Below are 18413 nucleotides of genomic sequence, written 5' to 3' on the forward strand. Positions count from 1 at the left end.
TGTTGTGCCTCACTTTCCTTAGCTGTGAAATGGGATTTAACAGGACTGACCTTACAGGGTTGTCATGAGAATTTAATGAGCTTATGCAGATAAAGTACTTAGAAGAGAGCCTGGCACATAGTATGTGTTTGCGCTTGTTAAATTTCTTATTTTTTTCTCTCCCAAAGCTTTTAACTAAAATAACTTACTCTTCTATTTTTAGGCATAAGACTTGTATTTAGCTGGGTGTGGTGGCTCATGCTTGTAATCTCAGCACTTTGGGAAGCCAAGGTGGGAGGCTCACTTCAGGCCAGGAGTTCCAGACCAGCCTGGGCAACATGGCGAGACCTTGTCTCTACAAAAAATAAAAGATATTAGCTGAGCTTGGTGATGTGTGCCTGTAGTCTCAGCTACTCAGGAGGCTGAGGTGGGAGAATCACTTGAGCCCAGGAGTTCAAGATCAGCCTGGGCAACATAGTAAGACCTTGTCTCTAAAAAAAATTAGCTTGGTGTGGTGGCATGTGCCTGTAGTCACAGCTACTCAGGAGGCTGAGGTGTGAGGATTGCTTGAGCCCAGGAGATTGAGGCTGTAGTAAAGCCGTGATCACATACATCATTGCACTTCAGCCTGGGTGACAGAGTGAGACCCTCTCTCAAAATAAGACATCTTCTACTTAATGTTTAAAACAAACATATCATTTGAAATGAACTTTCAGATTTGCTTAACTGTATCAGATTGCCTCAATAAGATAAGTCTTATAAGTTGAACTTTTTTATTTTATTTTTTTTGAGACGGAGTTTCACTCTCGTCACGTAGGCTGGAGTGCAGTGGCGAGATCTCGGCTCACTGCAACTTCTGCCTCCCAGGTTCAAGCAATTCTTCTGCCTCAGCCTCCTGAGTAGCAGGGATTACAGGCACCCATCATCACGCCCGGGTAATTTGTTGTTGTTGTTGTTGTTGTTGTTGTTGTTGTTGTTGTTGAGATGGAGTCTCACTCTGTCGCCCAGGCTGGAGTGCAGTGGTGCGATCTTGGCTCACTGCAAGCTCCGCCTCCCAGGTTCAAGTGATTCTCCTGCCTCAGCCTCCTGAGTAGCTGGGACTACAGGCGCATGCCACCATGCCAAGCTAATTTTTGTATTTTTAGTAGGGACGGGGTTTCACCGTGTTGACCAGGCTGGTCTCGAACTCCTGACCTTGTAATCCACCCGCCTCAGCCTCCCAAAGTGCTGGGATTACAGCGTGAGCCACTGTGTGTGGTCAGATTTGCCTATTCTGGACATTTCATGTAAATGAAATCATACAATTTGTGGTCTTTTGTGACTGGTTTCTTTAACAAAATGTATTCAGAGTTCATCCATGTTGTAGCCGTGTATCAGTACTTCATTCCTTTTTATGGCTGCATAATATGCCATTGTATGGGTATTCCACATTTTATTCATCTGTTCATCAGTTGATGAACGTTTGTGTTTCTATTCTTTCTTTATATATTTATTTTTGAAACTGAGTCTCGCTCTTGTTGCCCAGGCTGCAGTGCAGCAGTGCAATCTCGGCCCACTGCAACCTCCAACTCCCGGGTTCAAGCAATTCTCCTGCCTCATCCTCCTGAGTAGCTGGGATTACAGGCACGTGCCACCACACCTGGCTAATTTTTGTATTTTTAGTAGAGACAGGGTTTCCCCATGTTGGCCAGGCTGGTCTTGAACTCCTGACCTCAGGTGATCCACCCACCTTGGCCTCCCAAAGTCTTGGGATTACAGGTGTGAGCCACCACGCCTGGCCTTACTTATTTTTATTTTTTGAGATGGGGGTCTCACTCTGTCACTCCAGCTGGAGTGAAGTGGCTTGATCTCGGCTCACCGCAGCCTCTGCCTCCCGGGCTCACGTGATCCTCCCACCTAAGCCTCCTGAGTAGCTGGAACTATAGGCATGTGTCACCATGCTTGGCTAATTTTTGTATTTTTAGTAGAGACGGTGTTTTGCCATGTTGCCCAGGCTGGTCTCAAACTCCTGAGCTCAAGTGATCTGCCCACCTTGGCCTTCCAAAGTGCTGGTATTACAGGCATGAGCCACCACGCCCGGCTGTAACTTACATTTCAATAAGCCTGACTTTAAAACAATAGGTGGAGAACTCCTATAGCTTAATTAAAAAAGCTAACCCAATTAAAAAATGGGCAAAGGATCTGAATAAACATTTCTTTAAAGAAACACAAATGGCACCGGGTGCGGTGGCTCACCCCTGTAATCCCAGAACTTTGGGAGGCTGAGGCGGGTGGATCACCTGAGGTCAGGAATTTGAGACCAGCCTGGCCAACATGGTGAAACCCCATCTCTACTAAAAATACAAAAATTAGCCAGGCGTGGTGGCAGGCACCTGTAGTCCCAGCTACTGGGGAGGCTGAGGCAGGAGAATCGCTTGAACCCGGGAGGTGGAGTTTGCAGTGAGGTGAGATTGCACCACTGCACTCCAGCCTGGGCGACAGAGCGAGACTCTGTCTCAAAATAAATAAATAAATAAATAAAACCCCCACAAATGGCAAATAAGCACATGAAAAGATTCTAAGCATCATTATTCATTAGGGAAATGCAAATCACAATGAGATACCCCTTTACACTCACTAGGATAACTATACTTGCCAGTAATAAGTGTTGGCAATGATGTGGAAAAATTGAAACCCTCATATTTTGAGAATTGGTATGTGAAATGGTAAAGTTGGTTGGGGAAAGTTTGACAGTTCCTTAAATGTTAAACAGAGTTACCATATGACCTAGCAATATCCCTCCTAGGTATACACCCAAGAGAAATGAAAGCACATGTCCACACAAAAACTTGTACGGGAATGTTCATACCAGCATTATTTGCAATAATACAAAGAATAGGTTGGGTATAGTAGCTCACACCTGTAATCTCAGCACTTATAGAGGCCGAGGAGGGTGGATCACTAGAGCTCAGGAGTTCAAGACCAGCCTGGCCAACATAGTGAAACCGCACCTCTAAAAGAATACAAAAATTAGCTGGGCGTGGTAGCATGCGCCTGTGGTCCCAGCTACTTGGGAGGCCTGAGGCATGAGAATCACTTGAACCTGGAAGTGTGAGGCTCCAGTAAGCCGAGATTGCATCACTGCGCTCCAGTCTGGGTGACAGAGGGAGACTCTCAAAAAAAAAAAAAAAAAAAGTTACATATGGTACAATTTACCACTTTAGGTGTATAATTCTCTGAGTTTTGGTGAATTGTGTACACATGTGTAACTATCATAATCAAGATATAGAGCTGGGCGCAGTGGCTCACGCCTGTAATCCCAGCACTTTGGGAGGCCGAGGCAGGTGGATCACTTGAGGTGAGGAGTTCGAGACCAGCCTGGCCAACATGGTGAAACCCCCATCTCTACTAAAAACACAAAAAATTAGATGGGCATGGTGGCTCACGCCTGTAGTCCCAGCTACTCAGAAGGCTAGGCCAGGGAGAATCGCTTGAACCCAGGAGGCAGAGGTTGCAGTGAGCCAAGATTGCGCCATTGTACTCCAGTCTGTGTGACAGAGTGAGACTCCATCTCAAAAAAAAAAAAAAAAGAAATTTTCCATTTCCCTCAAAATTACGTCATGACCTTTTGTAGTCATTCTCCTCCCACTGCCTGCAATCCCTGGCAACTACTGAAGTGATTACTGTCCCTATAGTTTTGCCTTTTTCTGAATGTCAGGCAGTTGGAATTATATGATTTGTAGACTTGTTTCTGGCTTTTACCTAGAGTAACAGTTTTAAGATGCGTTCATGCTATTGCATATATTCGTAATTTGTTTCAGATACTACTGACTAAACAGTTACCTTATACTAGGCACTATCTTGAGTGTGCTTTATATACATCATTAAGCCTTATAACACCCTAGAAAATGAGTAATGTTATTGCATTTAACAGGTGAAAAAACTGAGGCAGAGAGGTTTATGAGGTTGCTCAAGGACATAGATGGCAGAACAAGAATTTACACCAGGATTTGTGTGACTCCAAAGCCCCTGCTCTTAATCATTTAAATATATTGAGTATGCCAAGTTTTCATTTGTATATATTGGTCTTTTTGTGGGGTGTGAAGGTTGTGATGCCTTTAGCATATTAATTTATTCTTAGTTTATAACACTTGTTTTTAAAACTAAAAATCAGTTCATGATTCAACAATAAGAATTGTGGTCATCCCCTCTTAATTGACAGGAAGATTTATTTTTTATTCTTTATGTGCATGAGTCCTAAACCCAAAGTCATTGCATTGTAGATTACATGTGATTAAAAACTTAATAACATGCTCATGATATAGTCGGGCATGGTGGCACGCACCTGTAATCTTAGCTACTTGGGAGGCTGAGGCAGGAGAATCACTTGAAGCCAGGAGGCGGAGATTGCATTGAGCCGAGATCGTGCCACTGTACTCCAGCCTGGGCAACAGAGTGAGACTCTGTCTCAAAAAAAAAAAAACCACGCTCATGATAAAATATTTACAGTAAATCAGATATGAAAGTAAATCTGCCTGTTCTTCATTCCCATTATCACAAGTAACCGTTGTTGCATATCTTGAGTATGCTTCCACAAAGTACACCTATGCTTACAAGCATATAGTTATACATTTTTTTTTCTCCTCTTCTTTATACTAATGGCTTCATACTAATATACATAGCCTTTTGCAACTCTTTTCACTTAATAGTATATCTTGGACAGTTAATACTATAAAACTACCTTATTCTTTTTAGCATTGCATGGTATTTCAAAATAGAGGTGGATCATCATTTATTTAACCAGATCTCTCTTGGTGGATATTTATGTTGCTTCTTATTGCTATTATAAGCAGTCTTGCAGCAGACATTTTTATAGATCTCTTAGTGAAATTACTGGGTCAAAAAGTATAAGCATTAAACATTTTGATAGATGTAGCCTGATTAACTGTCAAAAAATGTATATATTTACTCTTCTACTGAGAGTAGGTGAGCATTCAGCTGTGTGTCTTGGACTTGGTTGGCAAAGTTACTTTGCATATTAAAATATAATTTCAATTGGGTAGAATTCAGATTCAGTTCTTTTCTGTTAAGTTTCACAGGGTAGATCTGGAACTGAGGTTTATTGGATTGAGAGATTTGGGATGTAGCCCTGACATGGGTAGATGGGCCATTTAATTGTAGACACAGCTGATCAGTGCCTTTGCTTCTTTTTTTTTTTTTTTTTTTTTAATTTTCAGTTAGAAGGAATAAGTTCTAATGTTCAGTAGCAGAATAGGGTAACTATAGTTAACAACAGTGTATTGTATATTTTAAAATAGCCAGAAGAGAGGACTTGAAATGTTCCCAACACATAGAAATGATAAATATTGAAGGTAATGGAACCCCAAATACCCTGATTGTGTTTCCATTATGTCCTGTGCATCTGATGGGGATGATGAGAGGATAAATGAGGTTATTTGGGTAAAGTGTTTTATAACCCTTTTACCAAAGAATTTATGCTTTGGCTTTCTTTGCAAGAAGAGTGTGATATAAGCTGATTATTACTTAAATTCTTAGGTGTATAGAAATGAAAGAAGTAGCTTTTCCTCCTTCGACTTCCTGGCAGAAGATGCCTCCACTTTAATAGTAGGACACTGGGATGGAAATATGTCACTGGTGGATAGACGGACACCTGGAACTTCTTATGAGAAACTTACCAGTTCTTCTATGGGAAAAATAAGAACTGTTCATGTCCACCCAGTGCATAGACAGTATTTTATCACTGCCGGATTGAGGTATGGTCTTTATAAGACTTTATGACTTAGACCTTTTAATGTCACAATTACATGGTTTAGTTTGGTTGTCAAAGATATTGTAATACAATATTACAAAAGGTATTCCTTTTGTAATACCCAAAGGCCAAGTAATTTTCCTTTCTATACTGATTGAGACTTGAGTGATTTTTTTTGAAAATGAAAAATTCTTTTAGATTTGATAAATAGTGAAAAAGCTGAAAGAAATTTTTGTTTTCCTTGGCATTATATGCATTCGCCTCTTATGAGAAGAAAATTTAAATTTCACAGAAAAAAAAGTTACATGTGAGCTATAACTTGTTGGCCTGTGTTAACTTTTTTCTTGGAAGGATTGAAAAACCAACTAGAAACTTGACAGCTGGGCGTGGTGGCTCATGCCTGTAATCCCAGCCCTTTGGGAGGCTGAGGCAGGCAGATCACTTGAGGTCAGGAGTTCGAGACCAGCCTGGCCAATATGGTGAGACCCTGTCTCTACTAAAAATACAAAAACTAACCAGGTGTGGTGGCATGCACCTGTAATCCCAGGTACTTGGGAGGCTGAGGCAGGAGAATCACTTGAACACAGGAGGCGGAAGTTGCAGTGAGCCAAGATTGCACCATTGCACTCCAGCCTGGATGACAGAGCGAGACTCTTGTCTCCAAAAAAAAAAAAAAAAAAGTCTTTCTGTACACACTGGATCCAAGTATCTGCTATAGTTTTGAGATGTGTCTAGTATTGTACTTGTTATCTATACCAGTTTTGGGAAAATTAATAAGTGTATTAGAGGGTTCTGTCTTTTTTTTTTTTTTTTTTTTTTTTTGAGATGGAGTCTTACTCTCAGCTCACTGCAACCTCCGCCTCCCAGGTTCAAGCGATTCTTCTGCTTCAGCCTCCTGAGTAGCTGGGATTATAGGCGCGCAGTACCATACCTAGCTAATGTTTGTATTTTTAGTAGAGACAGGGTCTCACCGTCTTGGCCAGGCTGGTCTTGAACTCCTGACCCTGTGATCCACCTGCCTTGGCCTCCCAAAGTGCTGGGATTACAGGCGTGAGCCACCATGCCTGGCCTTAGAGAGTTCTGTCTTTTTTTTTTTTTTTTTGAAATGGAGTTTTGCTCTTGTTGCCCAGGCTGGAGTGCAATGGCGCGATCTCGGCTCACTGCAACCTCCGCCTCCCAGGTTCAAGCAATTCTCCTGCCTCAGCCTCCCAAGTAGCTGGGATTACAGGCATGCACCACCACATTAATCTTGTATTTTTAGTAGAGACGGGGTTTCTCCATGTTGAGGCTGGTTTCGAACTCCTGATCTCAGATGATCCACCTGCCTCCGCCTCCCAAAGTGCTGGGATTACAGACTTGAGCCACCACACCTGGCTGAGAGTTCTGTCTTAAATGTTCTTCAGTATAGCAAGTATGTGAGTGTCTAACTTATGTTTAGCCCTGTTGTAGAGGTTCATTACATGTACTATGGCAACATTGATCATTGTTTCTCCCATTACAGGGATACTCATATTTATGATGCAAGGCAATTGAATTCCAGGAGAAGTCAGCCTTTGATTTCTTTGACTGAACATACAAAGAGCATTGCTTCCGCCTATTTTTCACCTCTTACTGGTAACAGAGTGGTGACCACATGTGCCGATTGTAATCTGAGGTAAATTGGGAAGGCAGAAATGTTTTTAAGGAATCTAAAGAGTCTATAGCTACTGTGTCAGTAAACCAAAAGCTTTGTTTACTGCTGTTCCCTATTAAATTGCTAGTGTTATTGTTTAGTAGTCATATCTAGGTTCCTAAAGACTGGTGACCTGTATTTAATGGCTTTTCAGCGGTTTTTGGGTCCTGGAAATTTCCTTGAGACTGGCAAAGGTCCGTAGCTACCCTGGGGGGTTTATGGTCTGGCTTCCCTTTAAGCACTGAAGAATCCCAGAAACCAGGCTGTGTAGTATCCTGAAAAGGAGATAATTTTAGCATACTTTGGGGTCAGTGGGATCTATTCTGCAAGTGAAGTGCTGAATGGAAATTGCAGAGCCCCAGACCATGGGCAGACAGAAAAGAGCAAAAACTGGGATTCTATACAAACTATTGGATATGGTTTTATAGTTCTAGGGTTTTAGCTTTAGTACCTTTCTATAGCTACTTCCTAAAAATGGATTTAAAGTGTAATATAAACCAATCGAACAAAAAACAGAAAACAGTGTCAATAAAGATGTCGGGAACATTAGTGTAATCACATAGGAAAATTATTTTGTTCTCTTTTAGAATCCCTGATTTTGCTTAAAATTTCAAGCAGTTTTCAGTTTATGAGAGTTTTACCTTAAGTGATTTTGGAATTCATATATTATTCAGTTGAATGTATACTGTTCACCAGGCTCCAGAATGGCACCCAGTTTCTGTTTAAACCCACCTGATGGGAAGAGCGTGGTCTGCAGTGTGTGACAGGTGTCTAGTTAGTTTCTAGCAAAGTCTGTGAGTATTAACCAGGTGTTGTAGGAAGAGAGTCACCCGGGAATGGTAGGCCAGGATCCCGTTTCCACTCATGTAGTTTCCTTTGTCTCAAAAGCTGCTTGTTCTGTTCCTGTTCGTTTACACTGCAGTTTACTCTTGTTATATTAACTATTAGTGGTTTGGCTTTCTACTAATCTATTTAGGCAATAAACTCTAGTGCCAGCAAACCACACTAGAAAAGCTAGGCACAAGGAGAAGAGAAGGAGGTGGTGATGCTGTTAGTTTCCTTCTGCTGTAGTGCTCAGTGGAGGCTTCTAGACTCCTCTCCAACTGCTGTATAAAAATTCCTCTCTTTGGCCAGGTGCAGTGGCTTATGCCTATAATCCCAGCATTTCGGGAGGCTGAGGTGGGAGGATCACTTGAGCCCAGGAGTTCGAGACCAGCCTGGGCACCAAGGAGAGACCCTGTCTCTACAGAAAAAATTAGCCAGATATGGTAGTGTGTACTTATAGTCCCAGCTACTTGGGAGGCTGAGGCGGGAGGATCACTTGAGCCTAGGAGGTTGAGGCTTTAGTGAGCTGTGACGGTGCCATTGCACTTCAGCCTGGGCATCAGAATGAGACGTTGTCTCTTGAAAACCAAAACACAACTCCTCTCCTTTGTTGCTGGTTGGTCTTAGTCTGGAAATGACACTATCAGGCCTTCAGCTGATGAGTCTCAGGGAAACTGCTCTTGATACACAGATGTACTTTTAGGTGATTTGTACATTTTCAGGCCACATCCTTTATGTCCCATGTTTTTGTGAATTTTGTATATAGTTTTACAGTTCAGATGATCGCTTTAGAATGGGCATTTTATTTCTATTCATTTATCATTATTGATGTTTTTTTAGAGACAGTATCTCTTTGTTGCCCAGGCTGGAGTGCAGTGGCATGATCATGGCTCACTACAACCCTGACGTGCTGGGCTCCAGCCAACTTACGGGCTCTAGCAATCTTACTGCCTCAGCTTCCCATGTGGGAAGCTGGGTCTAGAGGCATGTGCCACCATACCTGGCTTTTTTTTTTTTTTTTTTTTGTAGTGATAGGGTCTCACTATATTGCCCAGGCTGGTCTCAAACTCCTGGCTTCAAGTGATCCTCCCACCTTGGCCTCAAAGTGCTGAGATTACAGGCATGAGCCACAACACTCAGCCAAATGATTTCTACGCTAAACTATAAGCACTGACTTATTTTATAAAACGTCTTGTAACTTTTGTTTAGTATCTTGACCAAGATTTGTTAGCGCCTGATCTTACTCTTTTTTTTTTTGTAGACAAGGTTCTCGCTCTGTTGCTCAGGCTGGAGTGCAGTAGTGTGATCATAGCTTAGTGTAATCTCAAACTCCTGGGCTCAAGTGATCTTCTCACCTCAGCCTCCTGAGTAGCTCGGACTACAGGCATGTGCCCCACGCCCAGATAATTTTTAAATTTTTTGTACAGATGGGTCTCACTGTATTGCCCAGGTTGGTTTCAAACTCTTGGCCTCAGGTGATCCTCCTGTGGATTACAGGCATGGGCCTCTAAACCCGGCCTGATCCTACATATTTTTAAGTGACAGTTATATATTTCATACCATGAATTAATGAGAAGCTTGTTAAATACACTGATATTTATTTCAGAAAGTTTTTAAGTAACAGAAGAATGTCTTACTCTCTTTATTTTGCAGAATTTTTGACAGCAGCTGTATATCTTCTAAGATTCCGCTCCTCACCACCATCAGGTAGGCTTCTATATGCCAAATAATGTAGATGTGGATTACTATGAACTATTTGTTGCAGTGCATACATTAGACATCTGATTGTCAAAGAGATGTAATAGTCCTGATTTTTGAATACAAAAATTATAAGTGTCCCAGTTTGCTAGTTCCTATCCAGAAGGGTTCTTGCTTCCAGGTTCCCTGTGTCTGTAGAGGTTCAGTCTCTTGTAGTCAGTAGCTGTTCTCTGCAGGTGGGAGGTTATTTTTGGTTAAGGTTAATGACTTTATTCTGAACTGAATTACTCATGTTATCTTATTAAAGAAGACTGTAACTACTCACTTGCTGATGAGGCTGTCTGAAGGTCTGTTTATTTGTGTCTGTTTATTCTGGGCCTTGAGGGCTTCCCCATCTTCCCACTTCATTTCTTTGATTATACTCTTGCATCAACTACTTTGAATGTATTTGTGTTTTTTTTTTTTTTTTTTTTTTTGAGACGGAGTGTCACTCTGTTGCCTAGGCTGGAGTGCAGTGGCGTGATCTCTGCTCACTGCAATCTTCACCTCTTAGGTTCAAGCTATTCTCCTGCCTCAGCCTCCTGAGTAGCTGGGATTACAGGCATGCACCACTATGCCCAGCTAATTTTTTGTATCTTTAGTAGCGACGGGGTTTCATCATGTTGGTCAGGCTGGTCTCGAACTCCTGATCTTGTGATCCACCCGCCTCGGCCTCCCAAAGTGCTGGGATTACAGGCGTAAGCCACGGCGCCCGGCCTTGTATGTGTGTATTTTACATCAAACTTTACTCAATGCCTTCTCCTTGATATTCCCCTTTGTCAGTATTTATGAAGTTGCGAATAGTGTGTGATATACATTGATTGTTGCTTCATACATTTTGTTCCATTTTATCAGTTTCTTTTTTTTTTTTTTTTTCAGGTCCACAATTTTTTTTTTTTTTTTAATTTTTTTTTTAAGATAGAGTCTCACTTTGTAGCCCAGGCTGGAGTGCAGTGGCATGATCTTGGCTCACTGCAGCCTCCGCCTCCTGGGTTCAAGCAATTCTCCTGCTTCAGCCTCCCAAGAAGCTGGGATTACAGGTGCACGCCACCCTGCCTGGCTAATTTCTGTTTTTTTGTGTTTTTTGTTTTTTTGTTTTTTTTTGAGACAGAGTCTCACTCTGTTGTCCAGGCTGGAGTGCAGGCTCGCGATCTCGGCTCACTACAAGCTCCACCTCCCTGGTTCATGCCATTCTCCTGCCTCAGCCTCCTGAGTAGCTGGGACTACAGGCGCCTGCCACCATGCCCGGCGAATTTTTTGTATTTTTAGTAGAGATGGGGTTTCACTGTGTTAGCCAGGATGGTCTCCATCTCCTGACCTCGTGACCCACCTGCCTCGGCCTCCCAAAGTGCTGGGATTACAGGCGTGAGCCACCACACCCAGCCTAATTTCTGTATTTTTAGTAGAGATGAGGTTTCTCCACATTGGTTAGGCTGGTCTCTAACTTTTGACCTCAAGCGGCCACCCACCTTGGCCTCCCAAAGTGCTGGGATTACAAGTGTGAGCCACTGTGCCCAGCCTATTTTATTTTATTTAGAGACAGAGTCTCGCTCTGTTGTCCAGGCTGGAGTGCACTGGCACGATCTCGGCTCACTGCAGCCTCTGCCTCCTGGGTTCAGGCAATTCTCCTGCCTCAACCTCTTGAGTAGCTGGGACTACCGGCATGCACCACTATGCCCCACTAATTTTTGTATTTTTTTTAGTAGAGACAGGGTTTCCCATGTTGGCCAGGCTGGTTTTGAACTTCTGGCCTCAAGTGATCCGCTTGACTTGGCCTCCTAAAGTGCTGAGATTACAGACATGAGCCACTGCATCCAGTCTTATTTTTTAATTGACTAATAAAATTGTGTGTATTTATCATGTACAACATGTTTTGAAATATATACATTGTGGAATGGCTAAATCAAGCTAATTAACATATGTATTACCTCACGTACTTACCATTTTTTTGTGATGAGAACACTTAAAATCTGTCAGCAATCTTCAAGAATATAATATATTGACTATAGTCATCCTGATGTACAATAGACCTCTTGAATGTATTTCTCCTATTAACTGAAATTTAATAGTTTTTGACCAACATCTCCCCAAACCTTTCCCTCTCTTTTTTTTTTTTTAAAAGAAACAGGGTCTCGCTCCCTTGCCCAGTATGGAGTGTGGTGGCATGATCATGGCTCACTTCAGCCTCAATCTCCTGGACTTGAGCAGTCCTCTTGCCTCAGCCTCCCAAGTAGATGGGACTTCAGACACACAGAACCATGCTCTGCTAGTTAAAAAAATTATTTGTAGAGATGAGGACTTGCTGTTGCCCAGGCTGGTCTGGAACTCCTGGCCTCAACCGATCCTCCCACGTGGGCCTCCCGAAGTGTTGGCATTACAGGCATGAGCCATCATGCCCGGCCTTACAACTTTGTTATTTTTTATTTATTATTATTTTTTAGACTAGTCAAGTGTAGTAGTGAGAAGGTGGGAAAGAGTAGAACAAAGAGTTTTATCTGTAACTGACTGTGAACAATCAATTAAGATAAGTTACTACCTTTCAACCAGCCTCAGCTTTTTAATATTCCCCATATGAGTGAGGTCATGTGGTATATGTCTTTCTGTACCTGGCTTGTTTTACTTAACATAATGTCTCCAGGTTCATCCATGACAGGATTTTCTTGTTTTAAGTGGAATAGTATTCCGTTATGTGTATATACTACGTTTTCTTTATTCATTTATCCATTGATTTGTTGATTCCATATCTTAGATGTGACAGTGAATGTGGGAGTACAGGTATCTCATAGATAGTTCATTTCCTTTGGATATATTCTCAGTAGTGGGATTGCTGGATCATATGGTAGTGCCATTGTTACTTTTTTGAGGAACCTCATACTGTTTTCCATTATGGCTGCAACAATTTACATTTCCACCAACAATGTACAAGGGGTCCTTCTTCTCCATATCTTTACCAATACTTGCTATCTTTTGTTGTTTTCATAATGGCCATTCTAGTAGATGTAAGGTGGTATCTCATTGTGGTTTTACCTTGCATTTCACTGATTAGTGATACTGAACGTATTTTCATATAATTGGCCATTTGTATATCGTCTTTTGAGAAGTGTGTATTCAGATCTTTTGCCCATTTTTTAATTATTTGTTTTCTTTTTTTTTTTAAACGGAGTCTTGCTCTTGTTGCCCAAGCTGGAGTGCAGTGGCATGATCTGGGCTCACTGCAACCTCCGCCTCCTGGGTTCAAGCAGTTCTCGTGCCTCAGCCTCCTGAGTAGCTGGATTATAGGCATGAGCCACAATGCCTGGCTAACTTTCCTATTTTTAGTGGAGAGGGATTTCACCATGTTGGTCAGGCTGGTCTTGAACTCCTGACCTCAGATGATCCACCTTCCTCAGCCCCGCAAAGTGCTGGGATTTAGGCATGAGCCACTGTGCCCAGCCAGTATTATGTATATTTATTTTATTTTTTTAATTTTTAATTTTTATTTTTTGAAATGGAGTCTCCCTCTGACACGGGGGCTGGAGTGCAGTGGCGCGATCTCAGCTCGCTGCAACCTCCACCTCCCGGGTTCAAGCAATTCTGCCTCAGCCTCCCCAGTAGCTGGGATTACAGGCAAGCGCCACCATGCCTGGCTAATTTTTGTGTTTTTTTTTTTTTTTTGAGACAGAATCTCACTCTGTTGCCCAGGCTGGAATGCAGTGGTGCAATCTCGGCTCACTGTAGCCTCCATCTCCTGGGTTCAAGCGATTCTCCTGCCTCAGCCTCCCCAGTAGCTGGGATTACAGGCAAGCACCACCATGCCTGGCTACTTTTTGTATTTGTATTTTTATTTTTTTTGAGACAGAGTCTCACTCTGTTGCCCAGGCTGGAATGCAGTGGTGCAATCTTGGCTCACTGTAGCCTCCATCTCCTGGGTTCAAGTGATTCTCCGGCCTCAGCCTCCCTAGGAGCTGGGATTACAGGCACCCGCCACCATGGCCAGCTAATTTTCCTATTTTTAGTAGAGACGGGGTTTCACCATGTTGGCCAGGCTGTCTCGAACTCCTGACCTTGAATGATCCACCCTCTTGGCCTCCCAAAGTGCTGGGATTACAGGTGTGAGCCACTGTACCTGGCCAATTTTTGTGTTGTTAGTAGACTGGGTTTCGCCGTGTTGGACAGGCTGGTCTCGAACTCCTGACCTCAGGTGTTCCACCTGCCTCGGCCTCCCAAAGTGCTGGGATGACAGGCTTGGGCCACTGTGCCTGGCCATATTATGTATATTTTTAAAAAATTTATGTAGGGTGACTATTCTAGGGGGTAAGAATTTTCATTAATGATGGGGTCATTTAAGTGGCAGTGGGAAATGTGTTTCTCTGTAGTCCATACTTTAATGAAAAAGGATTGTTAGTGATATTAAGGCAAAACGACTAAAAGGGCAGTACTTCTGTTTTTGCTTTTGGGAACTATAAAGGGCTCCATATGTTTTATTTTGGGAGATTTTTAGATGAGGAGGATATCGTCTCTGTCCAGAGGTTCAGTCCTGTAAGGATGAGGTAAGGTTGGTGGTAACTCAGTAACTTAATGAGAAGAAACTTGGCAGAGAAAACTAGCATTTGGGAGCAATGCCGTCTTTACCCTCTGCCCAGTGCTACCTTATTTAACCTTACTTCATTTAAAAAATATATTGTTTTCCTCACTAGGCACAACACTTTCACTGGGCGATGGCTGACCAGGTTCCAAGCCATGTGGGATCCTAAACAAGAAGACTGTGTCATAGTTGGCAGCATGGCCCATCCACGACGGGTAGAAATCTTCCATGAGACAGGAAAGAGGGTGCATTCGTTTGGTGGAGAATACCTTGTCTCTGTGTGTTCCATCAATGCCATGCACCCAACTCGGTATATTTTGGCTGGAGGTAATTCCAGCGGGAAGATACATGTTTTTATGAATGAAAAAAGCTGCTGAGTTTTTGGTTTAGGAACATCAATTTGTTCAAATTGACCACTGTCTAAGGAGCCTAGTAATCGGCGTGCCTTAGTGTGTTTATGTGGTAATGTGTTACATTTAGCAAATATAACATTGTTTTATTAATAAGACTATAAGAAGAGTGTACTTTTAGTAAGGGAGAAGTCTTGGAGGGTTGCTTCTGCAGGACGGGGAGGGAATTTGAGGGGAGGCTGAGGTGCCGTCAGGACTTTTTTTTTTTTTTTTTTTTTGAGATGGAGTTTTGCTCTTGTTGCCCAGGCTGGAGTGCAATAGCGCGATCTTGGCTCACCGCAACCTCCGCCTCCCAGGTTCAAGCGATTCTCCTGCCTCAGACTCCTAAGTAGCTGGGATTACAGGCACCTGCCACCACGCCTGGCTTTTTTTTTTGTATTTTTAGTAGAGATGGGGTTTCATCATGTTGGCCAGGTTGGTCTCGAGCTCCTGACCTCAGGTGATCTGCCCGCCTCGGCCTCCAAAAGTGCTGGAATTACAGGCATGAGCCACCATGCCTGGCCATCAGAACTTGTAATCAAGACAGTATGTTGAGAAATTCTAACATTATAAATTACAAAGCTTTGACTATTAAAGTTTTTGTGATCTAATGATACAGTTTTGATTCTATAGTGATTTGTGGCTTATTTTATAGTTTATAATGAATACTTATTTCTAGACTCACACACTGGAAGGGGACCCGGAAAGGTAATCTAACTCAGTGATTTTGAAACTTGATTTTTTTAACTGAGAACTTTTTTTAACTGAGAACCCTGCCTGTAGGTTAAGTCTTACGTGAAATGCCAAGATAATTGCTGAGCAGCTTTGGTTACCCAGGGCGGGGTCTGGGTCTGTCTGTACTTTCCCTTTACTCTAGATGGCTCCTGAGACACAGGCAGGACTCCCAAGCACCGGGTTGGGATCTGCCCTGGTCCCGGCATTCCAGTATAAGATTGCCTCAGACCTGTGTTTTTCAGACTGGGTTTTTGCTCTTCACATGAAATCAAGTTAAATGACAATGACTGGTGTTGAAAAAAATGAAAAGGAAAGAATTTGTAAAGAACGGAAAATATATTTGAGTAAGTATTGTTTGGTAAAACTTAGTTACATATGCATATATATTTGTTAGGTATATATGTTTATGTGTATTCTGATGTAAAAAATATATATATATATATTTTATTACTATAGTACCATGGGTAATGGATAAAGAAGTTAAAGCTACTGCTTAGAATGAAGAAGGCCCCAGGCTTACCTGTCCCGATCTTTAAACTGTCCAAAGGAAATTCAATAGCCTGTTAAGTGAATACCTTCATTCTTACTTGTATTTGGGGGAATATTATGAAATACTCACCACTTTTGGTATTTTATGAAAATGTTTTCTTTTCAGAAGTTATGGTAATTTCAATGTGTTTGTTGTTGGGAGGGGAGCTGCCAAATCAGTTACTAATATTACTGTGTGACATCTATCCAACTTTTTTCATTATTCTTCATTGCCAAATACTGAAAGACTTGTAAATGGCTTTGGCAATATGTTTGAATTCTAAGAGGAAATATTTTCCCATAATTGTATATCAGAGAAATATAGTGATATACAATTTCCTTGAAAACCAATTTCTAAATAATTTTCTTCTCTGTAATCTAAGTGTAAAAAGGTTTAGTTTTTTAATAGGTTTAGGTGTTTATAAGCAATAGTTCTCTATTTTCTAGTTGATATAAGTAGAGGAATTGACAAGTGAGATGGAAATGTTAATTTATAAAGGGAAAGAAAAGCTAGGTGAGGTTGAGTTATAATTAAACTGTTCAGGAAACATCGTAAAGGCTTTAGGCTCCCTTTTTCATTTCTATACCAATTAATCTCATGGGTTCTAGAGTGGTTAGTTCTATGGGAATTGTTTTTGTTTTTGTTTTTAAAGATGCTGAAAACTACTCTCAATCAAATTAGTACCATCATTTAAGCTTTGAATACTTGGCAGTAATTGCCTGGGCTCGTCAATAAATGTTAGCAAATTCTTGATGTTCCTCACTTATGTGGTTTCTTTTGCCATTGTGGCTTCATAAACAGTGCTATTTATATTCAATTACACTTAATAGAGTTATATCTTCAGGCAGTGCAGGAAGGAAGGAGAATGAGTAGGGACTTTTTTTTTTTTTTATTGGCGATAAGCTTTCTAATGGAGTAATTGTTTAAATCTAGACAGCACATAAAAGAAAATTGTCTCCCTTGGGACATTCTTACACTGTGTAATCTGTAGTGAAAGGTACTTCTCCCACAGACTTGGCTACAGCTGTGTGGCTTCTGTAATTATGTGTGTATTATGATTGCCTCCTTCGGGATAAGCCTTTTCTGTAAGTTTGGCCTTTATGGTATCTCTTAAGCTCTGAATTCCGCTTGAGTTTTTTTTTTTTTTTTTTTTTTTTTTTTTTTTTTTTTTTTTTTAAGATACCCAGGCTTTTGTTATGTAACTTTTAAGGAAGGAGCAGACAATTCTCATTTTTGGTTGTCAGAGACTTGGTCAGACTAGGAGAGACCACAAATGATTAGGAATTAATAGAATCTGAGTTGCTTAAGTCCTATTTTAGTATTCTGGTCTTTGAGCTTCCTTTCCACCAAGAAGATTTTGCAAGGGGAGTTCTCCAGGAAAACAGGGAGCCTTAGGGCTATGGATACAAGGATTTAAATCCTTTCAGCTAATGTACAGTACATGGGGTAGGGTGGGGGAGAAGACACACATGCCTTCTGAATCAATCTGAGAAGAGGAAATATATGCCCTCTAACTTCAGATTCCAAAAACTTCAATGCCCTATTGGGCGGTCGTTTCTGACTTAGTACATTTCCCCCTGCTTTTTAGTAGGGTGTTGATGGCTAGAAATACCAAGACAGCAGATTGTATTTTGACTTATTTGGCTGTAAATACTTGGATTTTCAAATGAAAAGTTAGAATTTATGAGGAAGATAACATTTAGTACAATTACACAGAGCTGAAAAACAAAACATTTTATGATACATTTTCCCCAAAATGGAAACTGGGCAAGAGGAAATTTATTAAAAGGGTGCTTTGCTTGTTTTACTCCATTCCATCAGCAGGTCGTAGGGGTCTGAAGAGGAAACCTGTTCATGAGCTAAAACCAAAAGTGTGTTCAGGTGCAGAGGAGCTAGATTGTGCTAGAGGAACCCAAAGCAGAGGGAGTAGGGACTAGAGTCCTACAGGGGTGTGTGCACAGGTAGTTCTTGATAAGCTGTCAGCAGAAGGGAGGCTGCTGTGAATCGGCAGGGCCACGGGAAGCCACCCAGGTCCAGTGTTTCTTGTGCTTTTTACTCTTTGGATCACTTCAAGCAAAATCTTATGTCATAAAAACAAAAAATTCCGCTGGGGATAGGGTGCTAGATAGCATTTTTTAGGTAGTGGGTACCTCTGAAATTTGGAGGTAACATAGCCTGATTGGTGTTTAGGAGGATGATCTGGCAACAGAAATGGGAGAGTGGAGGGCAGGCAG

At 41.7% G+C, this 18413-nt stretch overlaps 1 protein-coding gene across 6 annotated transcripts in view; it reads left to right on the plus strand.

Moving 5' to 3' along the window:
* WDR76 (WD repeat domain 76) overlaps nt 1-15529 on the plus strand; it is a 42150-nt gene extending 26621 nt beyond the window's left edge. For all 6 annotated transcript variants that reach the window (XM_063794893.1, XM_063794890.1, XM_063794892.1 and 3 more), the window contains 4 exons: nt 5515-5732; nt 7230-7382; nt 9879-9932; nt 14639-15529. In XM_063794893.1, the coding sequence (XP_063650963.1) occupies nt 5515-5732; nt 7230-7382; nt 9879-9932; nt 14639-14903 (690 nt within the window). In that variant the 3' untranslated portion in view covers nt 14904-15529. The remainder of the gene's footprint in view (nt 1-5514; nt 5733-7229; nt 7383-9878; nt 9933-14638) is intronic.
* Nucleotides 15530-18413: the final 2884 nt, after the last annotated feature.

The sequence above is a fragment of the Pan troglodytes genome, chromosome 16, assembly GCF_028858775.2.
Source record: "Pan troglodytes isolate AG18354 chromosome 16, NHGRI_mPanTro3-v2.0_pri, whole genome shotgun sequence".
Lineage (NCBI taxonomy): Eukaryota > Metazoa > Chordata > Mammalia > Primates > Hominidae > Pan > Pan troglodytes.